Here is a 21,324-nt window from a genome sequence, read left to right as displayed (position 1 = left end):
TGTGTTCATTCCTAGTTTTGATGCCTTCAATTAGAATCTACAGTGTAAATAGTCATGAAAATCAATAAAAAACGAAAAAAACCCAATAAAATTTAATCTAATCTAATCTAAAATTCACAACGAAACAATTTATGAGAAAGCAGCCACATGACACAGAAACCCGAGAGTTACCATCACAGAGGCTTTTTAAATCAGATTTTCATAACATATTGAGTCATCTGGTTCCAGCCACCTCTTGATGCTCAGTGTGGCAGAGGCAGGAGAGACTTTGTTGGTTTTTTTTTTTAAATGTTTTTCTTTTTTTGTTGTTTGTTGTTTTTTTGTTTGTTTGTTTGTTTTTTTTTTGTCGCTGATGTGCGGTGGGAGGAGAGACAGCGGGGAAGAAAGGAGGGGGAGGAGAGAGACAGCGGCGGCCGGGCAGCGGGCAGCAGCAAGCGGGGAAGAGGACGGAGCGGTTTGAGGAGCAGAGGCACGTTGTTCTCCGAGAGCTGCTGCTGGGTTCATGTTAGAAGGAAGAAGAGGACTGAGAAAACCTCGTCTCACCCTGAAACGGATTGTATTTACCTATGGTACCTATGGACATGTGTACTCCGTGCTGTATCTCGCAGGTGAGGAACAATAGCTGGACTCGCTGCTGTTCGCGTTGTTGTTGAATGAAACGTTACAATGAAGCGCGACGGTCTTGTTTACAGTTGGTGCTTATTTCTGTAGATGCTAACGCGAGTCAGCGGATTTTCTCCCTCTCGGGGATTTCCGACTCCTCTGTCAGCGCCATTAATTCATTAGCAGCGTTTTAAATATTAGAATCCGTCAGTGAAGCCGCTGAATAACTTCACTAGTAACGAAAAAGCCGTCGGAAGACAAAGCGAGACGAGGCAGGCAGAGCTAGCTAAAACATCAACACCGCGAGCTAAGTAAAAGTAACCCAACCGAAGGTCTTTAGAAGGGTTTTAATTAAAACAGAAACACAATGTGGGGCTGACAGGGGCATAAATGTCTTGTCTTTACAGTTAGATGAGTGGAAAATCATCTCAGTTTCCTTTTATTGTTTCCAGTAATGCACCTTTACCAACACTTTCCCAGTAAAGTTGGGGGTAATCCGACTTTTTGCCTGTACTTCTGCTATCATCACATAAATACAAGTATTGTGGTTTGTGTTTGCTGTGTTTGTAAACTTGTTTATGTCAGAGAGGGAGTTAGATGTAAATGTGCAGATAGACTCACTTGAAAAATAATCATTACATATCTTCTAAAAAATAATAAACAGATAAACAGATCTACTTTTTTGTTTGTTTCTGAAGTCTTTCTGGGTCCTTTTGGATTTTTAGAATTGCTTTTAAAAGGCAGAAAACACCAATAATAAAATAATACTTTTGAATTTTTTATTAATAGTTTAAATTTAAAAAAAATATTTTGAATTTGCACACTTCCTTAGAACAGAACCGATATTACAAATTTACACAAAAATATCATGGTTTCTTTTGTAGCTGACACAATAACAATTAAAATTGAACTTAAATTATCATTCAAGACATTTTTGAACTAAAAATGCAACAAAGTCATCACTTCCAGTGTCTCAGTTGTAAATGTTTACTGTTCTTCTTTGTCCTTCATGATGATAAATTGAATTTTGGACTGATTATTGATTGGACACATCAAGAGATCTGAAAACATGGACACAGGCTTTAAAAGGCTGTGATTTGTATTTTATGAGAGATTAAAGGATTAATCAGTTAATTTGAAATTCAGTTGATAATGAAATTGATTGGTGGTTACGTCATTTCTCAAGTACATGAGGGCTCCTGAAGAACTGTGACATTGGAGGATTTCTTTGAAAAGCCAGACAGGCGATTTCGGTGTAATCCAGAGAGGGATTTCTGTCGTGCTGAGTGCCTTTTTTTGATAACCAACAGACTGTTTTTGGCCACAGGGTCGCTACTGCTGAGCTGGTCTGGGCAGGAATTTAATTACACATGCACATCCCTCAATTAAGGGGAGCTCACTTCTATTTCCCGTTCTTTTCGCAGACAGGGAGTGATGGAAACAGGGCCGGATTTAAAGAAAATCAAGGGCAAACAAAAAGATCAGTTTTGTGTTGCTGTGCTGGTGGTATACTAATCCCAATCGCAGGCAGTTCATTTAGTTTGCCACCATCTCTAATTATGTTTACTTATAATTAGCTTATTCTGCCTGTGCATATATGTGGTACTCTTGAGGTTTAGAGTGGCTCAAAGCGATGTGTGGTCTGTTAATTTCCTCCTTGGCTCGAAGGTGGAAATTAGAGGAGGGTGGGCGTTGTTTGGGTTAGATTGGAAGAGAGGAGCAGGCATGGTGTGGGAGCAGCTAGTGCGTAATTTCTCAGTGGGATCAGGGATGTATGCCATGTTGCGATGGGGTAAGGGCTGGGGGAAGGCTTTAGCTCAATGTTGACTGTTGTCCAAAGCGCTACAAGCGTTGGCTGTGAGTGTGGGACAGGACTGAAACCATGCGGGGGACTGTAAGCAGCACAGCTATGGTACAGGGACCTTTGGCAGAGTCTTTTAGTCAGGAGGGTACTAGAGACTGTTGTTCTGCCAGCATCCTCTCTGATTAAGTATCTTTGAATGAGACATTGAGCATTTCTGACTCTACACCCTAGCCTCTGTGGATGCTACGAGTATTTTCATGTTGCACAGCTCTTCACTAGGATACCACGCTTTATCCACCAAATACTTTTGGCTGTCTTGCTTTCATGTGGGTTGTGAACAATAACAAAAATAGCTTGGCGAGAAATAAGGATAGGTTTTTCATTTATTGTGAATTTTGGGGTATGATTTGTGAATATTGATTCCACAATTGATTTATATCGAAGGTAATGTTAAAATAGTCCCAGCAGCACTCACACAAAGGCATCAGATGACAGCTTGAATACTTTTTGCTGGGGTCACAGCATGGTTACCGTTTGTAACAGGGGGCAGGTGATCTTAAAAACAGCTGCTGATGAGCACTCGTTTGTAAACCTATAGCCCAGTTGAATACTGCCGCTAGACATCTGTTGCAGTCCCCTCCAAAATAAATTTCTGGGTCAGTCGGATGATTAGAACCACTGGCTGACTGTGTACATGCGAGACACGTGTGCTATTTTCAACTACCCCTCAGGAATTTAGCTGTGGTCAGCAGCAGCAGCAGCAGGAGGAGTTTGTTTTCCCACAGGGACATCACTGGCCAACTTTCATCTCTTTTGTCTCGCTCTGAACTGTCAAGGAGATAATGTCTTGCTCAACATTCCCTTCCCCAATCCTCCCATGTCTCTGTAATTTATTATTTTTGTGTGCAAGGATTGCAGGTGCTGATGTAATTCTGTAAAATCCCAGCCAACTCTTTGTCCAGTTCTGTTTAGGTGTAGTCACATACCGGTAGATGATACAGTTTGGGAAGTGAAACAGGCTCCTAGGTAAACACAACACAACGTTGTATTAGTCTGTACCTGTTGATCTGATACTGGTTTCTATTTTGGCTGTCTTCCTGCTCTTGTTTGGTCTGTTTCCTTTGGTTATTTTTGTGACGGACTTCTTTGTCTGTGAGGGCTTGTGTCATTCCCGTTTCTCTGTTTTTCGGCTCTTCACTGTACCTCAGTTTGCCTTTTGTTAGTTTTTTTCTTTCTTTTCTCTCCACTGGACTAAAGTTTCTCTCTGTTGGTTGTAGCTAGGGGCTATATTTGCCAAGAGAGAAGCAAAGCCCTCCCTTTGTGTATAGGAAACAGAGCAGTGATACATTTTTGCTGTGTGTATACAGCTGCCTAGCTATATAGACAATAGTGGAGCTGTCAGTCACAGTATGAGGGGAAATGGAGTAGGTCTTGGTGTGGTGCTTGGGCCAAATTAACTTATGTGAGAAAGATCCTGCCTTGTATTCTGTTGTTTTAAAGTTCTTTTTGTTTCGCTTGTCTCTCTTTTTTTCATTTTTTTTCCTCCCATGGTGGTTTCCTGTGACTGCCTTCAGCACAAAGCATTGTTGTAATTTGAGATAAGAGGGTGTGCCGACAGTTTCATCTGAGCCATTTGGTCTGTCGGGATTCATTGTGGTCAACTTTATCCGGTGGCCATTATCATTACGCTTTGACAGACAGGGAGTTCCCACATTTTAGACGCGGCCAGCTTTTGCATAGTGTGAATATGAACTGCTTGATGCACTAAAGGGAAGTAGGACAGGAAATAAAGATTAATATTAGATATGATGAATGACTGAATAAACACACTGATGGTTTGGTTCAACTTGAGGTTTCTATTCCCACTGAAACCGCCATTGAACTTGTTATACCACCCTGTGCAGGTCAGGTTGTTTGACAGTTCACGGCTCAGTCGTGAGTCATGCCTGTCTGTGCTGTGCTATATTTTTCCAGGGCAGGGTGTGTGTATCTGGTCTGCCTATCATTACTAATACACCAAAGCTAGATCTCAAATCAGAAGCAAGTTTTTCCTCTTTTTAAGTCTGTTACAGCCACTAGAACAATTTCTGTATCCTGATGTCAAGTACTGCTGTTCAAAGGATTGTTCTTCGATGTCCTCCATACCAGTTTTGCCAGCTGATCATGTCCTCACTCCCCAACTTGTGTAAATGTTGACTTGTTAGAGGAGGTTCCGTCCTGATTTTTTTTGTCCTCTCACAGGGATATAGTGTATATGACCTCTTTTTGCGAAGGCCTGTTGGTATTGCATAAGAAGTTTCTTCTCTGCAGCTATGTGCTCCATAGTTCACTGCTGTGGGTTTGATTTCAGCTACACTTTCCATTTCCTGTTTGTCAAAGTCTCCGGTCCTTTTCATCACTGCAGCTTTGATGATAAAAGTAGTAAAGAATAGAGAGGAGGGGTGAAACATGGTAATTGTCATCAGTTCTCTGCGAAATAGCTCACAGTGTAGTCACACAGGCGGTCTTTGGATTGATTACATGTAGGAGTGCGTAGGATTTGTTGATTAAGCATTAAACTTTAGGTCAGACTCCTGGCTGAACAATCAAAGGTTTTACAGACCAATTCTGTCTAAACACCACATGCTTCAGTTTGAATGGCATTTATGTTCATTTCCTGAGGGTCTTCTCTCTGCTGAATCCTGTGTAAGGAGGAGCAATATCGTCTTTCCCCTGACCCCTAGAACAGCTGAAAGGGAGCTAGGCATCAGAGGGTTATTGTCAAAGGGGAAAGGGCAGCTAGAAATAACAAAGACAGGGTGAAAAAGGGGAAAATAAGAGGAAAAAACACAGGAGACAAAGACAATAAGCCTCCAAATGGCAGATTTAGGGAGGATGGAGGATGAGACGTGAAGAAAGGGAAAAGTAGCATTAGGATGAATCAAAGAGACGTGTTTGTCTCTTGAGAGTCTGTCACAACGTAGTGAGGTTTGGTTATGAGAGTCTGTCCCGAATTTCCCTCTGCATAGGTAGCTGAATTCAGTGTTTAATGTAGAATTGGATGCTGCTCTTTGGGATGGCGGGCAAGAGCAATGTGACACAGTTTAGAGGCTGCTGTGGATATTTAAGCAGGGGGGTAAACTGCAAACATGCCAACCACCTGTCGACATGCTGGTGGGGCAGCCGGGCAGTCGGAGAGGGGGTGGATGGCCTATCAAGTGGGTAGGGTCAGCGCTAGTTGCCATGGATACTCTTTTTGTATCTGTGTGTGCTGGAATTCCTAAAGACATCCCTCTTTGCCGCCTCCCTCTCCCTTCATCAGTTCTGCAGAGTTTGCCGTTCAGCCCCCTCGCTGTGTGCAGCCCGCTGGTGAAACACCCCCTAACTAATGAAATCTAAACACCCTCACGACTTAAATTGTACTGTTTTTTTTCCTGATTACTTTCAGTCTGGTGGGGTTAATTAATCGCCCATTGAGGAAGACATGTGGGTGCAGCAGAGACAAAGAAAACCGCTTATCCTGTTAAGCTGTGTGTAGTCGAATGGAAACCAGGAGGCCCATGCATGGATTCAAGGCTAAAAATCTGTGAACGTGTGAAAGCAGAAATATTTTCATTTGGTCTCTAGGACAAACCTCTTACATACACTGTTTCATATTATTATCAAGTTCTGGTAAATTCTGTCCACATGCTTGAGCTTGATGTCTGCTTCCACGAGTATCCATGAATGATATTAACAGCCCCCCTGTTGAATCCTAAATGGGGATAAACTCTGATGTAGCATGAGGTCTTTGTGTTTCCTGCCCTAAACCAGACCTCATGAGGAGGTGGTAGAGGTAGTAACAGTGTTGGTAAAGGAACTCATGTGATGTCGATCTTGACCTATTTTCTCATGCTTGAATAAACTCATGGGGCACAGGGAGGGATTCGCTGTTTGTATCAAGGACAGATGGATTCTGTCACAAGGCCTTGAACACAGATTTTCAGATGAAGGATGGATATGTTTACCCTGCTTTGCTTGTTTGTTTGATCCAAGGGTGCAGTTAAGTGTTTTTTTCTTTTTTTTTTTTTAAATTAACATTTGCTTTAACAATCGCAGTTTATTACAAATGAAATCCCCCTTCTCTCATGGACCAATAGAGACACAGCAGAAAGTTTCTCATCTCTAACAGACAACTTGGTTGGAGACATTATTTGATTTGGTTTGACATAGGACTATCAAAATGACACTATTCAGCTTGCATCACGGAAAAGACGGGGGTGTAAGTAACCATTCTTCAGCTGGAGGTAGAAAACAAATGAGTGGGCCATTTAAAAAATCACTGTGGACAGAGAGCTGGAGGAGGCAGATCCATGTGGGCGGAGAAGAAGCTTGATCCTAACCATGTGCTTATGTGCCTTGGTGTAATGTTACACATTAGTGGCATCTGGAGCAGAACGCTGCGCATCAGACAATGTTGCACACTGGCTTTGCTACACCAATACACCCTGGCCTGATTAGATACCCTGGCTTAGGGCACACACTCAGAGATAAAGACTAAGGCTACTGTTGTGACTGAAAGCCAAACTGAAGAGATCTTTCCAGGATGCATCTGGAGGAGAAAGAAAATGTATTAATCACCAGATTGTATGTACCGGTGTCCCTTGTTGTTAGGATAGATTTGAGCTACCATGTTAGGGCACTGTTTTGCACACCATTCCGCTTGTATTTCTACTCTCATTTCTTGTCTGTTGTTACGGTTTTCTACTGTAAAAATGCATGCAAGATGGTTAATTAAGTGTTGTAGGGACTGGTTAAACGCTGTCATGATACAGCCTGTTCTACACTTGTATAGAAATACACCGTAGTCAACATAATGAAATAGCATATGTTTGTGCGTTACCCTTGAAGTACAAGCATGGATAGCTGCAGTCTTTAGTCAGATGCAGATGTGATTAGACCAACTTTCGTGAGATGTTTCAGTCTGCACTGACACCCTCCAGCTAACAGGACAGCAGTTTTTGGAAAATCGTTGCTTATTGGTCCATAATTTTGTACCCCTCACCTGATGCTATAATGACAGTACTTGAGACCAGATTTCCCCATAGCTCACAAGTAACTCAACCATGGTCAGACTAGCCTTGACATGTAATCCACATGAGTATCTTTCTGTTTTTACCTCTGAAGTCTGTGTTGCATTCCACAAAGGGCGGGATTAGGTTAGGATACAGACAAAAATGGGGCAACCTTGCAGCTGCTACACCTCAACTGTTGCCCACATCACAGTTTTACCTCTCACCACAGCAGTGTGTGTTCTGCAGGATGAAGGGTAGGAGGCTTACCCAAGCAGGGTGGGGTGGCTACAGAAAGACCTTGTGCTGTATAATTATAGAGCCTCCTCTTTCCTAAATAGAACACAGGGCCTGTCTTTATGCTACTGTCCTCCTCCTATATGACAGCCCATCAGGAGAAACAGAGTAGGCCTCTGTGCGTTACTGTGTGAGTGTGTTTTCAGACAAGAGACTGTCTGTGCTGACCGACAGTTGTTTCTGTGAACAAGAGCGAGGGAGTTGTCGCTCATGATAGAAACCATGAATGAGCAAAGACGCAGTCATTTGGGTGTCTTTTGGTGCAAGTTTTACACTGTTCAATAAATTGCCATAGTTTTTGATTGGAGCAAACTGTACAAACTGTGGAAAGATGAATGTGTATCAGCAGTGCTGAACATAACAGTTTGCCAAAGGGGTGTTAAGCTTTGACCCGTCTTAAAAATTATCTCAGATTCTGTTCCCTAAGTGATAAACCATGGGAAGCTTTTTACTGTAATGTATGTTGCCTTTATGGGGATATTCATGTTGCAGCTTTGAAGAAACTCACAACACCACAGAAACTAATCTGTACAAACAGGCGAAACTTGGCATGAACCTGACACAGCTCCTGTCTCTTAGATCTTGTAAATGAAACTGAAATTGTAGCCCTGGATTAATAAAGAGCATACAGTCTCATCTCATGGAGAACCCTTTGGACACAACCTTGAAGTGTAGTTTATTGATATAGGCTCCTAAGGTTTAACCAGTAAATTTTAGTACCGCTGTGTCTGTCTCCTTTGTACATATTGCATTTTTGTCTGTCCTGGAGAGTGATAAAATCCTGTTATTCTTCTGAGGTGTCTCCCTTTTTGCCTTGTAAGATTTTTTTAATGTTGTTTTCTCTTTGCCTTATTTGCATATAAACTCATAAGAGTAAACGGGTATGATGTTCAGATTGTCATTTTGACTTTTATCATTAAAACTGACATGACTTCTATAAATGTATCAAAAAATGTGCGTAACCTTCAATGTGTGAGTGTCTTGCCTCCCAGGCTGTAGATCAAGTGAGCTGTCGAATGGCCTGTCTCTTCTTGTCTTCATTCTTAGTAGAATATGTGATTATATTTTCTGTGTTTGGTCCCCTGCTGTCTTTCTCTTTCTCGATTTTAATACAGTTTTGTTGGAATTGTGTCTGGATATATGCTGCACATTGGTGATTTCTGGGGAATATTTTTTCTACCTTGTTTCCTTTCTTCCAAGAAGCTTCAGGCTCTTTAGCTGACCAGATTGACTGTAATATGAGCACATAAACCCTGGTCCTCCATTATCTTAGTTTCTCTAAATACATGATGTCTGTATCAGATGGTGTGGAAAGTTGTGAAACTGGAATGGTAAAGTTTTCCCCTCTCTCTCTTTTCCATTGTTGTCTTTGTGCAGCTGGCCTGCTGCTGCGGCTCAGCTGCTTGTTCCTGCTGCTGTAACTGCTGCCCGAAGATCAAACAATCCACGGGGACCCGAATCATGTACGCCTTCTACTTCCTGTTGGTCACCGTCATCTGTGTCATTATGATGTCCCCCACGGTGGACCAGGAGCTGAGAGACAAAGTGAGTACATAAATCAGACACTGTAATGTACAACTCCTTCAAAAGACACATGTACACACACTCTGAATGGAGTACACTGTGCTATATGAAGAGTTTCCCCAAGATAAGTTATAAATGATACAAATACATTTGAAAAACTTTTTCTTTGCAAGATTGTGGATAATGCCAACTAAATCAGGAACACTCAGGAATATTTAGATAAAAGATAACTGAAATGTTTGAATTATGTATGGTAAGAAAGAAGATAGAGAGGAAATATGGGCACGCAAAGAAAATTAAAGCTCTCATCTGCACACTATAACAGCTTCACTTTGAAAGGAGATTGAGTAGAGTGGTTTGGAGACTCTTTGTCCTAAAAGCATTTGTTAAATAAGTGTTTCTGTAGTACAGTGAATATTTAATCAGTTATTATAGGATCTACTAAATCAACGCTGACTGGAGGTTGTGAATGTGTGTAGTTGTGTAGGTTGCAGACTTCTTGGGGTCCTATGGAGTCCAACATACTACAGTTGTTTTTTGGTTACGATTTGGGTGTCACCAGCTGAAGTCGAAGTGAAGAAGTTAGTGGTGAATTGTGCATAGATACCCCATCCATCAGTTCACCCAGATGCAATCTTTTTAACTTTGTCTTTACCTTTGTTGTGTAACCAGAAGTATTGTTCAGCAGGTGAGATTGATTCATGACGGGTGTTCATTTCCTTTTTGAACAGAAAAACATGAACATTTGTGAGCTCTTTGAATTATCCAAAAAAAAGATTGCATAGTAATATAGATTTATGCCCACTTTCTGACTGTTGAGGCTGAAAAATTTGTGTCATCATTCACAAAGAAGTTATACTTGTATTGCATTGTCTGTGAGTTTACACCTTTTATTTTTATTAGTATTTCTAGCTTTAAAGTCTTAATTCTGTCACTGTGTGGCCCAGTTTACTGAGTAGAAGAGTGAGGATCAGTTCAGAGGCTGGAGTAACCAAGCCAACAGTAACCTCAATGTACTGTGACCTTCAACACTGTTTGGCTTCCTGCTATGCCTCTACACTCTCCCATGACTTAGATTCACAGAAGTTACACCGTGTACCTAAAATGAGGTCTGACTGTCAATAGATAGTCGAGTAGCACAAGCATGGAGCGCAACTGAAAGTAAGGTGAGAAAATTTGCTGGTCACACACTGGCCACATATGTTTTGAAATGGGTGTTTTCAGGTGTGCCAACTCTTGTGGCCTGCTTGTGCTATAAATAGAATAAAATTTGAGAGAATTTACGAGTATTTCCTTGCCAGTGCTAACTGGCAAAATGAAACATTTATAGCATTGCTACGGGCTAAACAGACATCATTCCAACAGGAGATCCCATGTGTATCAGGACAGTAGTAAGGCTAGAGATGAGAAGGCAGGTGTTCATCCTGGTCGATTTTTGTTGCAACCACCCACCTAGCCTTTGAAGTTAGGAGAAGATGCATTCAGGCCAGTGCTCTCTCTTATGATCTTTACAGCTTTCATGTTGCTTTTTTCCTCAGTGTTACCTCTTTGAGTCAGCCATATGCAAGATTGCTTCCTGTTTTCTTCTGAGGAGTTCACATTATACAGGGATGCTATGTTGATTGCTGTCATCTACTACAATAGAGTTATCCTTGTCATCTGGTTCAGTCAAACTGCAGTGATAGTGTGGCACAAGGTCTCAGACGAAGTCCTGATACACAACCTTCTTCTCCTTTTGTATGCATTTACAGTGATAGGTGAATATATGAGGTTGGAAAGTGATGTACCTCTTTCAGGGTACCATGCAGTACAGTGTGTATCAACATCATTTTCAGTGTAAACAGGAAACAGCCTTGTTTCTATATCGAAAGAACACCTTCTGCTGACTGTGTTGCCATGGCAATGACAAAGCTTCCTCAACTGACAGTGCTATTTGAAGATGTTATTTTTCCGGCAATCTTCGTCTGCTGTTTTTTTTTTTTTCTTCTTCTTTCTCTGCCAGTGTCTACAGTACAGCGTTAAAGCGACTCCCTACTGTGTGTCTCCTTGTGGGAAGAGAACCCTGTAAAAGACCCATCCAGGCACAAAATGGCCTCTGATAGCCCCACACAAAGCCTGCTGAGTTACACACACATACATCCACACACTGTCAGTCACACACTGAGCACAGTGGGAAGTCCTAGCTAAGAGAGCAGCCATTGTGCGTATGAGAGCGCTGATCTTTTCTTAAGAGATTTACAGCAGTCTCAAACAGCCGGCCCCTTTCCCTCTTAATCACAACACCATGGACATGCTAATATGGTCCTCAACATGAGACAAAGGCTCCAAAACTGGGCTTTTTGCTTTATGTTGTGATGTGGCTCTAGACTGTGGTACACACTGAGATGATGACAACTCAATCCTCTGGCGTTTCACCCATGGTACAACTTTTAAGGACCAAAGTTCTCTGACAGTAATTGGTAAAGCCAAGTTAAACCATTTATATATCTCAAAATAAAGCTTCAGCTCTCTTAGAACAGTTACTTTTGTTTAAAATCATCTTTTGTACTTGACTTGGCAGACATTTTACAGTTGAGAGGCAGATATTTGAGTCTCCATTCTGTGGTTATCAAATGCGAAGGCTGTCTCTTCTGTTGGCACTCAGCCACTGAGGCACAATTTTCATTTGAAGGCCACAACAAGGTCTTTATCTGTATTATTCACTCCAGTTGTGCCCTGTTCTTTTAATGCAGCTCACCGTTGTTCAAAACGTTTTTTAGGAATTTTGTGTTAAGAGGGATGTTCCAGTATTTCTCTCTTGTTCATGCCGTCTCTGCTTTTCCTTCGTCCCATTTCCTCTGACTTGGTGACAAAAGGCGGTTAATTTATTCATCTGTGTCTTTTGTTTGTGTACACTGACAGTTAGTTGTAAGGCCCCTCTAACAGGCTGTAGAGAACGAAGGATGAAAGAGGGCTCCATGGAAAGAAAGAGGGGTTGTTGTTGCTGCCTGTTCTCTCTTTCTGCTCCTTTAGAGGCGTGACGCTCAGAATAGACACTATTGGGCCCTTTCACTGAGGCCGTGCACTAGACAAACATGAGCAGAGATGGAGTTCTTTTCAACGCCATAATGATCTAATCTAAGTCATTTGGGTTTATGATTTTCCCAATCAGATCCCCTTCTACAGTGAATTGTGTGAGAGGATGAATGCAGGAGAGAACTGCAAAACTCTGGTTGGTTACTCGGCTGTCTACAAGGTGTGCTTTGGGATGGCCTGCTTCTTCCTACTCTTCTCCATCTTCACCATAAGAGTCAACAACAGCCAAGGCTGCAGGGCGGCAATACATAACGGGTAAGAAGAATTTCTTCCATTACTGTTTTGCCCTGTCAGGTAAACAATTGACCATCATCTATATTTAGCAAAAACACTGAACTTAGGTACTTGTCAGTTGAGACTGACAAAAGCCAAACTGGAGAAAAGGGAGGTACATCAAACAACCAGATTTTCTTTAATGGCAATGTTAGTTATGTCTGTTCAATATCTTAGTGTAGGATTTTTACCAGTAAGGCTTTCAAACAGCTTCATGCTGTAAGAGAGCATTTCTTTGCCAGGCCTCAGTCAACATGACAGGTTGTTTCTGAACAGTTCACTGAACTCCTAGGAGTATGAAAAAATATCAACATCCGCTAAGTTGACTGCCAGATCATATTATGCTGAAATATTTTTGGATTTGTTATACTACATACTCAGCACTGACGTGTGTTTTCTGTATCTTTCTTCCTTATACTATCAAAAAAGCCACGCTGACTCTATATAAATATAGATGTGCAGTATTTGTTTATATTAAGCTATATCCAAGCAAAGGAAATTTTGATCGACTGAAGTTGTACATAATCTTGAAATAATCAGTTGGTTGCATGGAAGAAAAAAAAATCTGCATGTTGTGATTAACCAAATCAGCTACCGTGCACTGTGTGCACTACACATTCTGTCTTTGTTAGTGTAAATTAATTACAAATGAGTCTAAAAAGCTAGTATCTGCAGCATATTAAATCATTTTAACCTCATTATATTATTTATACTGAAATGATAATAGACCGAAAGCAAACTAGCGTACAATTGATTATATTCATACAATTTCTAGAAATGGAACTAAATCAACTCTTGATCTCAGCACCAGAAATATTGAAGAATATAACAGAAGTGCTGTTTTTCGATAATATGCTTTGCAGGATTTGAGCTGTGATATAAGTTTTACACTCTACTTCAAAGTTGTGACAAGCAGGAGTATGTACAGGTAGTCTGTTCCTACCTCCATGAAATATAATGAGTCAGTCCTAGAAGGCTTTTGATGTAGCACTTTTCTGTTTATTAAAGTAACACCAGCAAGTGTCCGATCAGTAATAATTTGGTTGGATTACAGCATATTCAACAATTAATCCACCATTCGACTTGGAGACTAAAGTCTTACTGAGGCTCTTCTGTCAACAGTCATTGTTTTGTGTGGCATTATGCTGATTGTCATTTTTCTTACGTTATCGCTGCTTCTAATTTCAGATTCTGGTTGCTGAAGTTCATAGCGCTGGCAGCCTGCTGCGCTGGTGGCTTCTTCCTTCCTGATGAGGGAACCTTTCTGGAAGGTATAAACACGACAGTTAATTCTAAAGCTACAGCACTATAAACCATTCATTCATTCACATCATTAATGTGTGCATCTTAGGGCCACAAAGGTAAAAACTGGTAGTTCACAGAAAAGTAATGAGAAGCAAATAGACTTCTACAGTGACCCTGAAATTTTGTCCATATTTGAACAATCATTTCAACACTCTCACAGCTTAAGGGTCCTTCGCTTTACTGCAGATTTAAGCTGTTTTGTGAATGCCGTGCCATCATTTTAACAATTTCCTCTGTTCGCAGTGTGGCGCTATGTAGGAGCCACTGGCGGGTTCATTTTCCTGCTCATCCAACTCATGCTGTTGGTGGAGTTTGCACACAGATGGAACACAAACTGGTGAGAGCAACACGTCTCGTCTCTGCTCCTTTGTCTTTTTTCCCAGGACCTCATTGCCTCACAATGGGGACATCCTTTAAATGAGATCAGCACAGTGCTTTTCATTTGTTCTTGAAAAGGTAGGTGGGACGTGTTCTTCTGTGGGGTTATTTAAGTGAAAAAAACTTGGAAAAAGGAAATCATGAGACTTTGTATATTCTTGGGTGGAGGGCTGGCTTGGAAGGTGGCCAGTTCTCTGCAGATTCACAGGATGAACACTCTGTGGTTTAGGAGTTTTCCTTTTCGTACACACATACTTAGACTGTTTCTGAGAAATTTGATGGTTTGGGGAACCAGTGCAGTAAACTTAAACCTCGCACTGTGCATTGGTATGTGCACTTGGAGCCTCTTTACTTAGTAATGTAGTAAACTTAAATTTCCAGACAGAGTAAAATTTATGCAAAAGCTCTTCAGCAGCCATAAACCTGTCTTCTCTTGTCCTCAGGATGAAGGAGTAACTCTCCAAACATGACGCTTTCTCTCTCTTTTAATTTTTCTTTAGGCCAATTTCTCCTGGGTCAGTTTGCTTTGCCTTTGCCCCCGTTGACTTATCATTTTGCTTATTTATTTTGCTTTCCCTTTGTTCATGTTGTGTTTTTCCCTTTTTGCTCTGTTTTCTCTGTCGCCCTTTCTTTTTCTGTCTGCAGGAGTTCAGGAGTGAAGTATAATCGTCTGTGGTATGCTGCTCTGGCCTTCGTTACTCTGGTTTTGTTCAGTGTTGCAGTGGGAGCGGTGGTCTTCATGGGCCTCTTCTACACCCACCCTGAGGCCTGTTTACTTAACAAGATTTTCCTGGGCATCAATGGAAGCCTCTGCCTCATTGTGTCCCTGTTGGCCATCTCCCCCTGCATACAGAAATGTAAGAATCAGACTCACAAGCGCTTTATCTAATTTGACTGTAATACAAATGAAGATGTTGCATTTGGATGGTGGTTAGAGGAATGTGGTATATCACAAAGAACCTCACAAATGGCAGCATATTTGAGACACAGTAAACTTACTGAACTCAGTCAGTATACACACTTGTTTTAAAGTTCTGTATTGACTTTTGTGCCTCTGCAGTGCAACCTACATCAGGCCTGCTGCAACCAGGAGTCATCAGTGTGTATGTCATGTATCTCACATTCTCAGCCTTCTCCAGCAAGCCAAAAGAAAGTGAGTATGAACAGACACAGTCTCTACCAGCTTGGATAAACAGGTATTATTTATATTGAGTCGAACATTCGATATGATCGACATAAGCTCTTTAACTGACACAGTTAAGGATTGTACAGTTGTGCAAATGGGATGTTTCTAAATATTAATTATACAATCAATAAAATACATACTTAATAGCAGACGTTAAGTGGCAACAATTAGCCATGACCGGAAGGAAGGAGCTCCACATGCATGCACTGTAGAATAGACACCGTCGACTTAAAGCCACAAGCAATTTGTTTGCAGACAGAAATCTTAGCCACAATACAAAGCTCCCCTTTGATTGTTTCTGCAACACATGATGTTTTAATGGAAATGTAAAATAAGTTGCTTATTGAAGTGGCCTGTGTTTTTAAAATGTTATAGACTATCAGCTATTTGTGTTGTATTTGTGCAATTACAGAGCAACACAATAAAAAATGATGGTTGTTCTGTTAGGCTCAAGAGCAGTCTATGCCCAAGACTAAAACTTAAACTAAAACTCAGGCCTTTCAAAGATTGAGCAATAGTATAGATATGCTAAAAGGTCAGAAAGCTTAAGTTGTGATGCTGAAAATAAAATAAACTGTCGAGATTGTGAGTAGTTGAGCAATTCATATTATGAATATTCACTAGTAAGATTTAGTATCAGCACATACCTTCTACGTTACACTTAATTGCACTACATACAGTTACAAAAGGATGTTGCTTTTCTACATGATGCATGTTGCACTGTGCCAAAATACACCCAACATCTTTCGTAATGTCCCTACTACTAATAATACTCCCCCTTGTTTTTTCCCCTCATCCATCTGTGTCTGCACATTCTTTCTGTCTAGTGGTGGAGAAGGATGGTGTGAACACAACTGTATGTGTGTTTCCTTTCAACTCCGGGTTGGAAAGCGACATGAAGATTGTCACCACTATGGGAACCATTATCCTATTTGGCTGCGTCCTTTACTCTTGGTAAGACCCACACACATACACACACACACTTGTGTCTTTCTTTCTGTGTTAGGACACTTAGTGACATAATGCAGTCCCTAGTGTCTTCCTCTAACCGTAACCACCATAACTGAGTGCCTAATCCCAACCTTAATCGAACCTTAAACCAAGTCTTAATCCTCAACCAGCCCCACATAGTTGTGAGGAACAGAAATGTCGTCACAATGCGGAAATGTTGTGACTGCAACATAGTTTCCAGCAAAATTTTATCACACAAAGGTAGAAGTTTGTACGGCTATGTATTTAAGAATATTCATTAACATAATGCATTCCCAGAGCCCCTTTAGCCAATTCTTGACCACCACACCGAAATGCTTAACCACAAACTTATTCCATCCTAAACCTCATTCCAACATGAATCCTAAAACCAAATATTGAACCCCAAATAGCCTTTTGAAAGTGTGTCAGAAAGCGAGGACTGCTCAAAATGGCCCAAAATGATCTCACTCTCAAGGACACACACTCATGCTTCTTATGCAAATCAAGCTTTCCAGTAATGTATCTTTATTTAATGTTTTTCATGCCAATTAGCAGCAGATCTGTTGTAGGCAACCGGGTGAAATAAAATGTGTTTCATGGCAGGCTGTAGCGAGACAGACAAGGTAGTTTGGATTGGCTGTGACTCTGAGGAGGCAGTGTGTGATTGGCTGTGGCTGAGCAAAGGCTGTGAGAGACAAGAACTATGGTTTTCTGCTTTAGTTCACATGTGTTTTCCATCGAGTGGAGGCATCCTGTCTCTTGTGGTCGCTCCCTGAAGATGAGGAAATTAGACTCTGCAGCAATCCAAAACTGCAAATTATTGGGGGGAAAGAACTGTGACGCTTTTCTGACCTTTCTCTTTCTCATCCCTCCGTCTAGTTTGACATCCACCACTAGGCGAAGCTCTGCAGCGCTCAGAGTGTGTAGAAACAGTGAGCCAGAGACTGAGGTAAACACCAAAATATTCAGTGTGTGGGTTAATGAAATATGCAGACTGGTTAAATGCATTACCACAACTCAAAAGTGCCGTTTGCCAGACACTCCTGATTAGACTCAATAGATTAGACCCATGAGACAGTGTGTGTGCGTCTTTTTGTGTATGCCTTTCAGATACTTAATTCCAGCTCAGTGGTGACCTGTATGTTTTCTTTACTTTACAGAGAGCTCGCTGCTGTTTCTGCTTCGGAGATGACACAGGTGAGGAAAATCAAATATCTTACCCCACAACAACCCCTCCCTGCAGCCAGTTTATATGCATATGTCCTCAGCCGTGGTGTTTGCACACAGGGAGGGTATGCTTATTGCTATTCCTCAGCCAGACAAGGGATGGTGAGAAAGCATTGGTCAGCAAACTCAGATGATGTCACTGTTACTAGGAGGTTAGTATGACACAGTAAAGCAAGAGCAAGGCAAAGTGAAATTGTGGGTAGGCTCACACTGCCACCTGCTGGAAATATAATAGTTATATATTAGAAATCATAACCATCAGAAAAATATCACCACTTGTTTGTCATTCTCTTCACATCTTTCTACTCGTTAGATGTGTTACCGACCCTCATGACTTGATGTGTGCTTTTCAGAGGACTACGATGAGGAGAAGACTGGTTCAGGACAGAACGTGGTGTATGATGAGAGAGAGGGAACAATCTATAGCTACTCCTACTTCCACTTTGTCTTCTTCCTGGGCTCCCTTTATGTCATGATGACCGTCACCAACTGGTTTCAGTAAGTGTTACTTACAGTGACCCTGAGAGGTCGGCACACTGCACCTTGAAGGTCCCTTATGGTGAAAATCAATTTTTATTGTGTTTTGTGGTTGTTATAAAGTTTATAGGTATAAAGTACATGCTGTTCACATATAATTACTCCGCCAAGGAACGCGGCAGAGTTATGTGACGATAGGTGTACGTTTGTCCGTCTGTTAGTCTGTCTTTCTGTGTGCAGCGTTACTCAAAAATGGAATAATGGATTTGGATGAAAGTTTCAGTGAAGGTCAGAAATGACACAAGGACCAACTGATTAGATTTTGGCAGTGATGCGGCTTATAGTCTGGATCCATGGATTTGTTAAAGATTTTTGTGTCATTGTGAGCTAGGGGCACGGCGTCACTGTAACTATGACAACAATTGAAAGGTACGTCAGCTGCCTGCTGATGATCACGTGATTACGATCCTACTACAAATCCACCGCTGCGGACTTATCCGTCAAAAAATCATAGGACGACTGAGTAGCCTTGGCGGAGTGCTGCGCTCTCTGAGTGCTTTTCTTGTTATGTTTGCTTCTGCCACTCCTCAAAACCACCCATTTTAGAAGAGCCCTAAAACCAGGAATTATACAGTCATAGTAAAATGAACCATTTAACATTAAATTTTACATTAGTTTGAGCTGAAAAAATGAAAAACCCACTGTGGAGACATGAGATTTTGATTAATTCGCTGAAAAGGAGTGTGTGGGACCTTTAAGAAAACACATGCACATAAATAAAACACAATCACATTAAGAAATCTTTACAAATTTGGAGCATTTACAAAAATGCCACAAAGTGGAAAAATGGCAAAATACAGAAAACACAGTTAATCAGAATCACTGCCGTGTTAGCAACAGATACCTGCAAAAACATGTAAATAATCCAACCAGAATGTTTAAGCAGATTTTTTTTTTTTTTTTTTAAAAACAAAAAACTAATTTGCTCTCATTTTCCAGCATCACTGAGACTCATTTCTGTTGCATTCTGTGCTCCTTTATTTGGCTTTATTTTCTGTATTTGCTGCACATCTCTATCTTTAATTGCACTTCCTCTCTGCTCTGCATATTTTTCTAAATGCTGCACACATGTTGTCAAATTTGTTTTGTTTGCATGTGCTTCAAAGCATTGAGCTCTCAGGTTTTTTACACTGCCGTTGATACATGTTGTCAGTATAGTTTCAGTAGAGTTAAACCTTCTCTGAGGTTATAATGATAAATCTGTCCTGTTGTGTGCTTATTCCTCTAACTGTGTGCATGTTTTGTAGTTACGACGGTCATAAGATTGAGAAGCTGTTGGAGGGGAGCTGGTCAGTGTTCTGGATCAAGATGGCCTCCTGCTGGGTCTGTCTCATACTCTACATGTGGACCCTCTTTGCCCCCATGGTCTGCCCAAAGCGCTTTGAGGCCTAGGTCACAGATCACTACACAAGGGTCACGCTACTCTGATTCTTTGGATGTGGCCGAGTAGAAGCTCCGATGCAAGGCCAAGGGACCACCACACGCCCTCTTTTACCTTGAAACACAACCCTACACTACCCTCAGCGTTTCAAATGGAGGATTATCTGTTGCCTTTTGTTTTATATGCTAGTGTTTATTTGACTTTGTTTTCCAATGTTAAGCTGTTAATACCTTGATGTGTTTTTTATTTTTTTACTACCACTGACTCTTGGAGTTTTGTATTAATTACAGGTTTGAAATTAGACAAAGAATCATGGGAGCCGAGTTATGTAGGGAAACATTCAGCTCCTATGGATTTGATGAAAATTTCAGACTTGAAGGTCTATTTTTTGTATGTGTTTCTGTACGTGTTTTTCTTGTATTCTCGCTTTTACCCCTACCCAGGCATTTCAGCTCTGTACAGTCGGACCATAAAGTTGTAGCAAAGTTTTGGGACAAATTTATTTCATGCTAGAGATGTTACAGAAGAAATTGTATTTATTTAAATGTTTTAAAGAATCAAAGAGGGAATGTGTTGTGAGCTGAATTACATTTGTCCTTGACTCTGTTTAAAAACTCATCTCTCAGGCTCACGTTGTAGCTGTACATGTTGATGCTTTGTTACATTGTGCCCTTTTGTAGGAGTTTTCTATGCAACAGAACAAGCTCTTTTAGACGCCCGGTGTTGTGAAGTTTCCACTTAGATCAGAAGGATACTGTTTAAGGTTTTATTAATGTCATTGCTCCCTTTGAGCCAAATCTTTTCTTAGGAAAAATCATGTCATTTATACACTTCCAGTCATCATTGTTGTTGTACCCGGCAGCACTCTTCAAATCAACCTGCCTTACGTAAGAATGACGTTAGTAGTGCCACCTCTCTGGAAGAGCTGCAGTGACACAGATGAGGAACATTTGCCAAAGGTAGATGTCAGAAAACCAGAAACTACACAGATTGTTACAGAGAAAAACGTAACTAAAATCATTATGTATTTGCATGCACACACAGACACTTAAACCAGCTATTTTCTGTACAGTTTTAAATGCTTTTTGCCTTGTCTTTGTTACATGCGTCAGTACATCATGGTGATCGGAATAAAGTAGCATGACTGCTTCTAATAGAGTTTATCAACACTGGATGTTGAGTTTACTGCAAATTAAAATTCACACCTTGCCGTAAGGTTACCTGTTTATCGGTGTAACATTTTATGTATTGTACAAAAATACAATATATTCTATATTGCACAAGCAAGACATTTTTGTTTCTCATTCCATCAATCAGTTTTTCCCTTTGTCTAATTATATTCCTAACATGTTTTAGAATAACTTATGTGTACATTTTGGCTAAAGCTTTGTGAATCTTTAAATTAGAATTGTGCTTCATATACTTGCAAAAACTGTCATGTGAATTCATCTTTTTGGAAGCATTTCTGCATTCTACTGATTAGTATGAATGTCGATATTTAATGGTGCTCAGCAGCTTCAATGTAAAGAAAAGGAAAAAAAAGAAAGTGAGAAAATCTGATAGCAGGACCCACTGTGAAGGCTATATACTACCAGAAACACTTTGTGACCAAGTTTTATGTTTGAAATACAATAATGTAGGTGCCATGCAGTTCCAACTCTTTCATTAAACATCCTTTGAACTCCGCGTGGTGTCTTTATTTGCAAATAGAATTCTCCTTCATACATTTATG

The 21,324-nt window shown here is 40.8% G+C and overlaps 1 protein-coding gene across 1 annotated transcript; it reads left to right on the top strand.

The window, feature by feature from the left end:
• The first annotated feature begins 390 nt into the window (after positions 1 to 390).
• serinc5 (serine incorporator 5) lies at positions 391 to 21,277 on the top strand. The gene is made up of 12 exons (XM_023289867.3): positions 391 to 608; positions 9,112 to 9,279; positions 12,410 to 12,588; positions 13,795 to 13,877; positions 14,155 to 14,248; positions 14,935 to 15,146; positions 15,350 to 15,442; positions 16,303 to 16,429; positions 17,327 to 17,396; positions 17,608 to 17,644; positions 18,028 to 18,172; positions 19,459 to 21,277. Exons 1-12 carry the CDS (start codon positions 567 to 569, stop codon positions 19,601 to 19,603), a joined length of 1,395 nt encoding a protein of 464 aa, XP_023145635.1. The 5' UTR covers positions 391 to 566; the 3' UTR covers positions 19,604 to 21,277.
• Positions 21,278 to 21,324: the final 47 nt, after the last annotated feature.

The sequence above is a fragment of the Amphiprion ocellaris genome, chromosome 6, assembly GCF_022539595.1.
Source record: "Amphiprion ocellaris isolate individual 3 ecotype Okinawa chromosome 6, ASM2253959v1, whole genome shotgun sequence".
NCBI classification, from domain to species: Eukaryota; Metazoa; Chordata; class Actinopteri; family Pomacentridae; genus Amphiprion; species Amphiprion ocellaris.
This window is presented reverse-complemented; position numbering and strand designations above follow the sequence as displayed.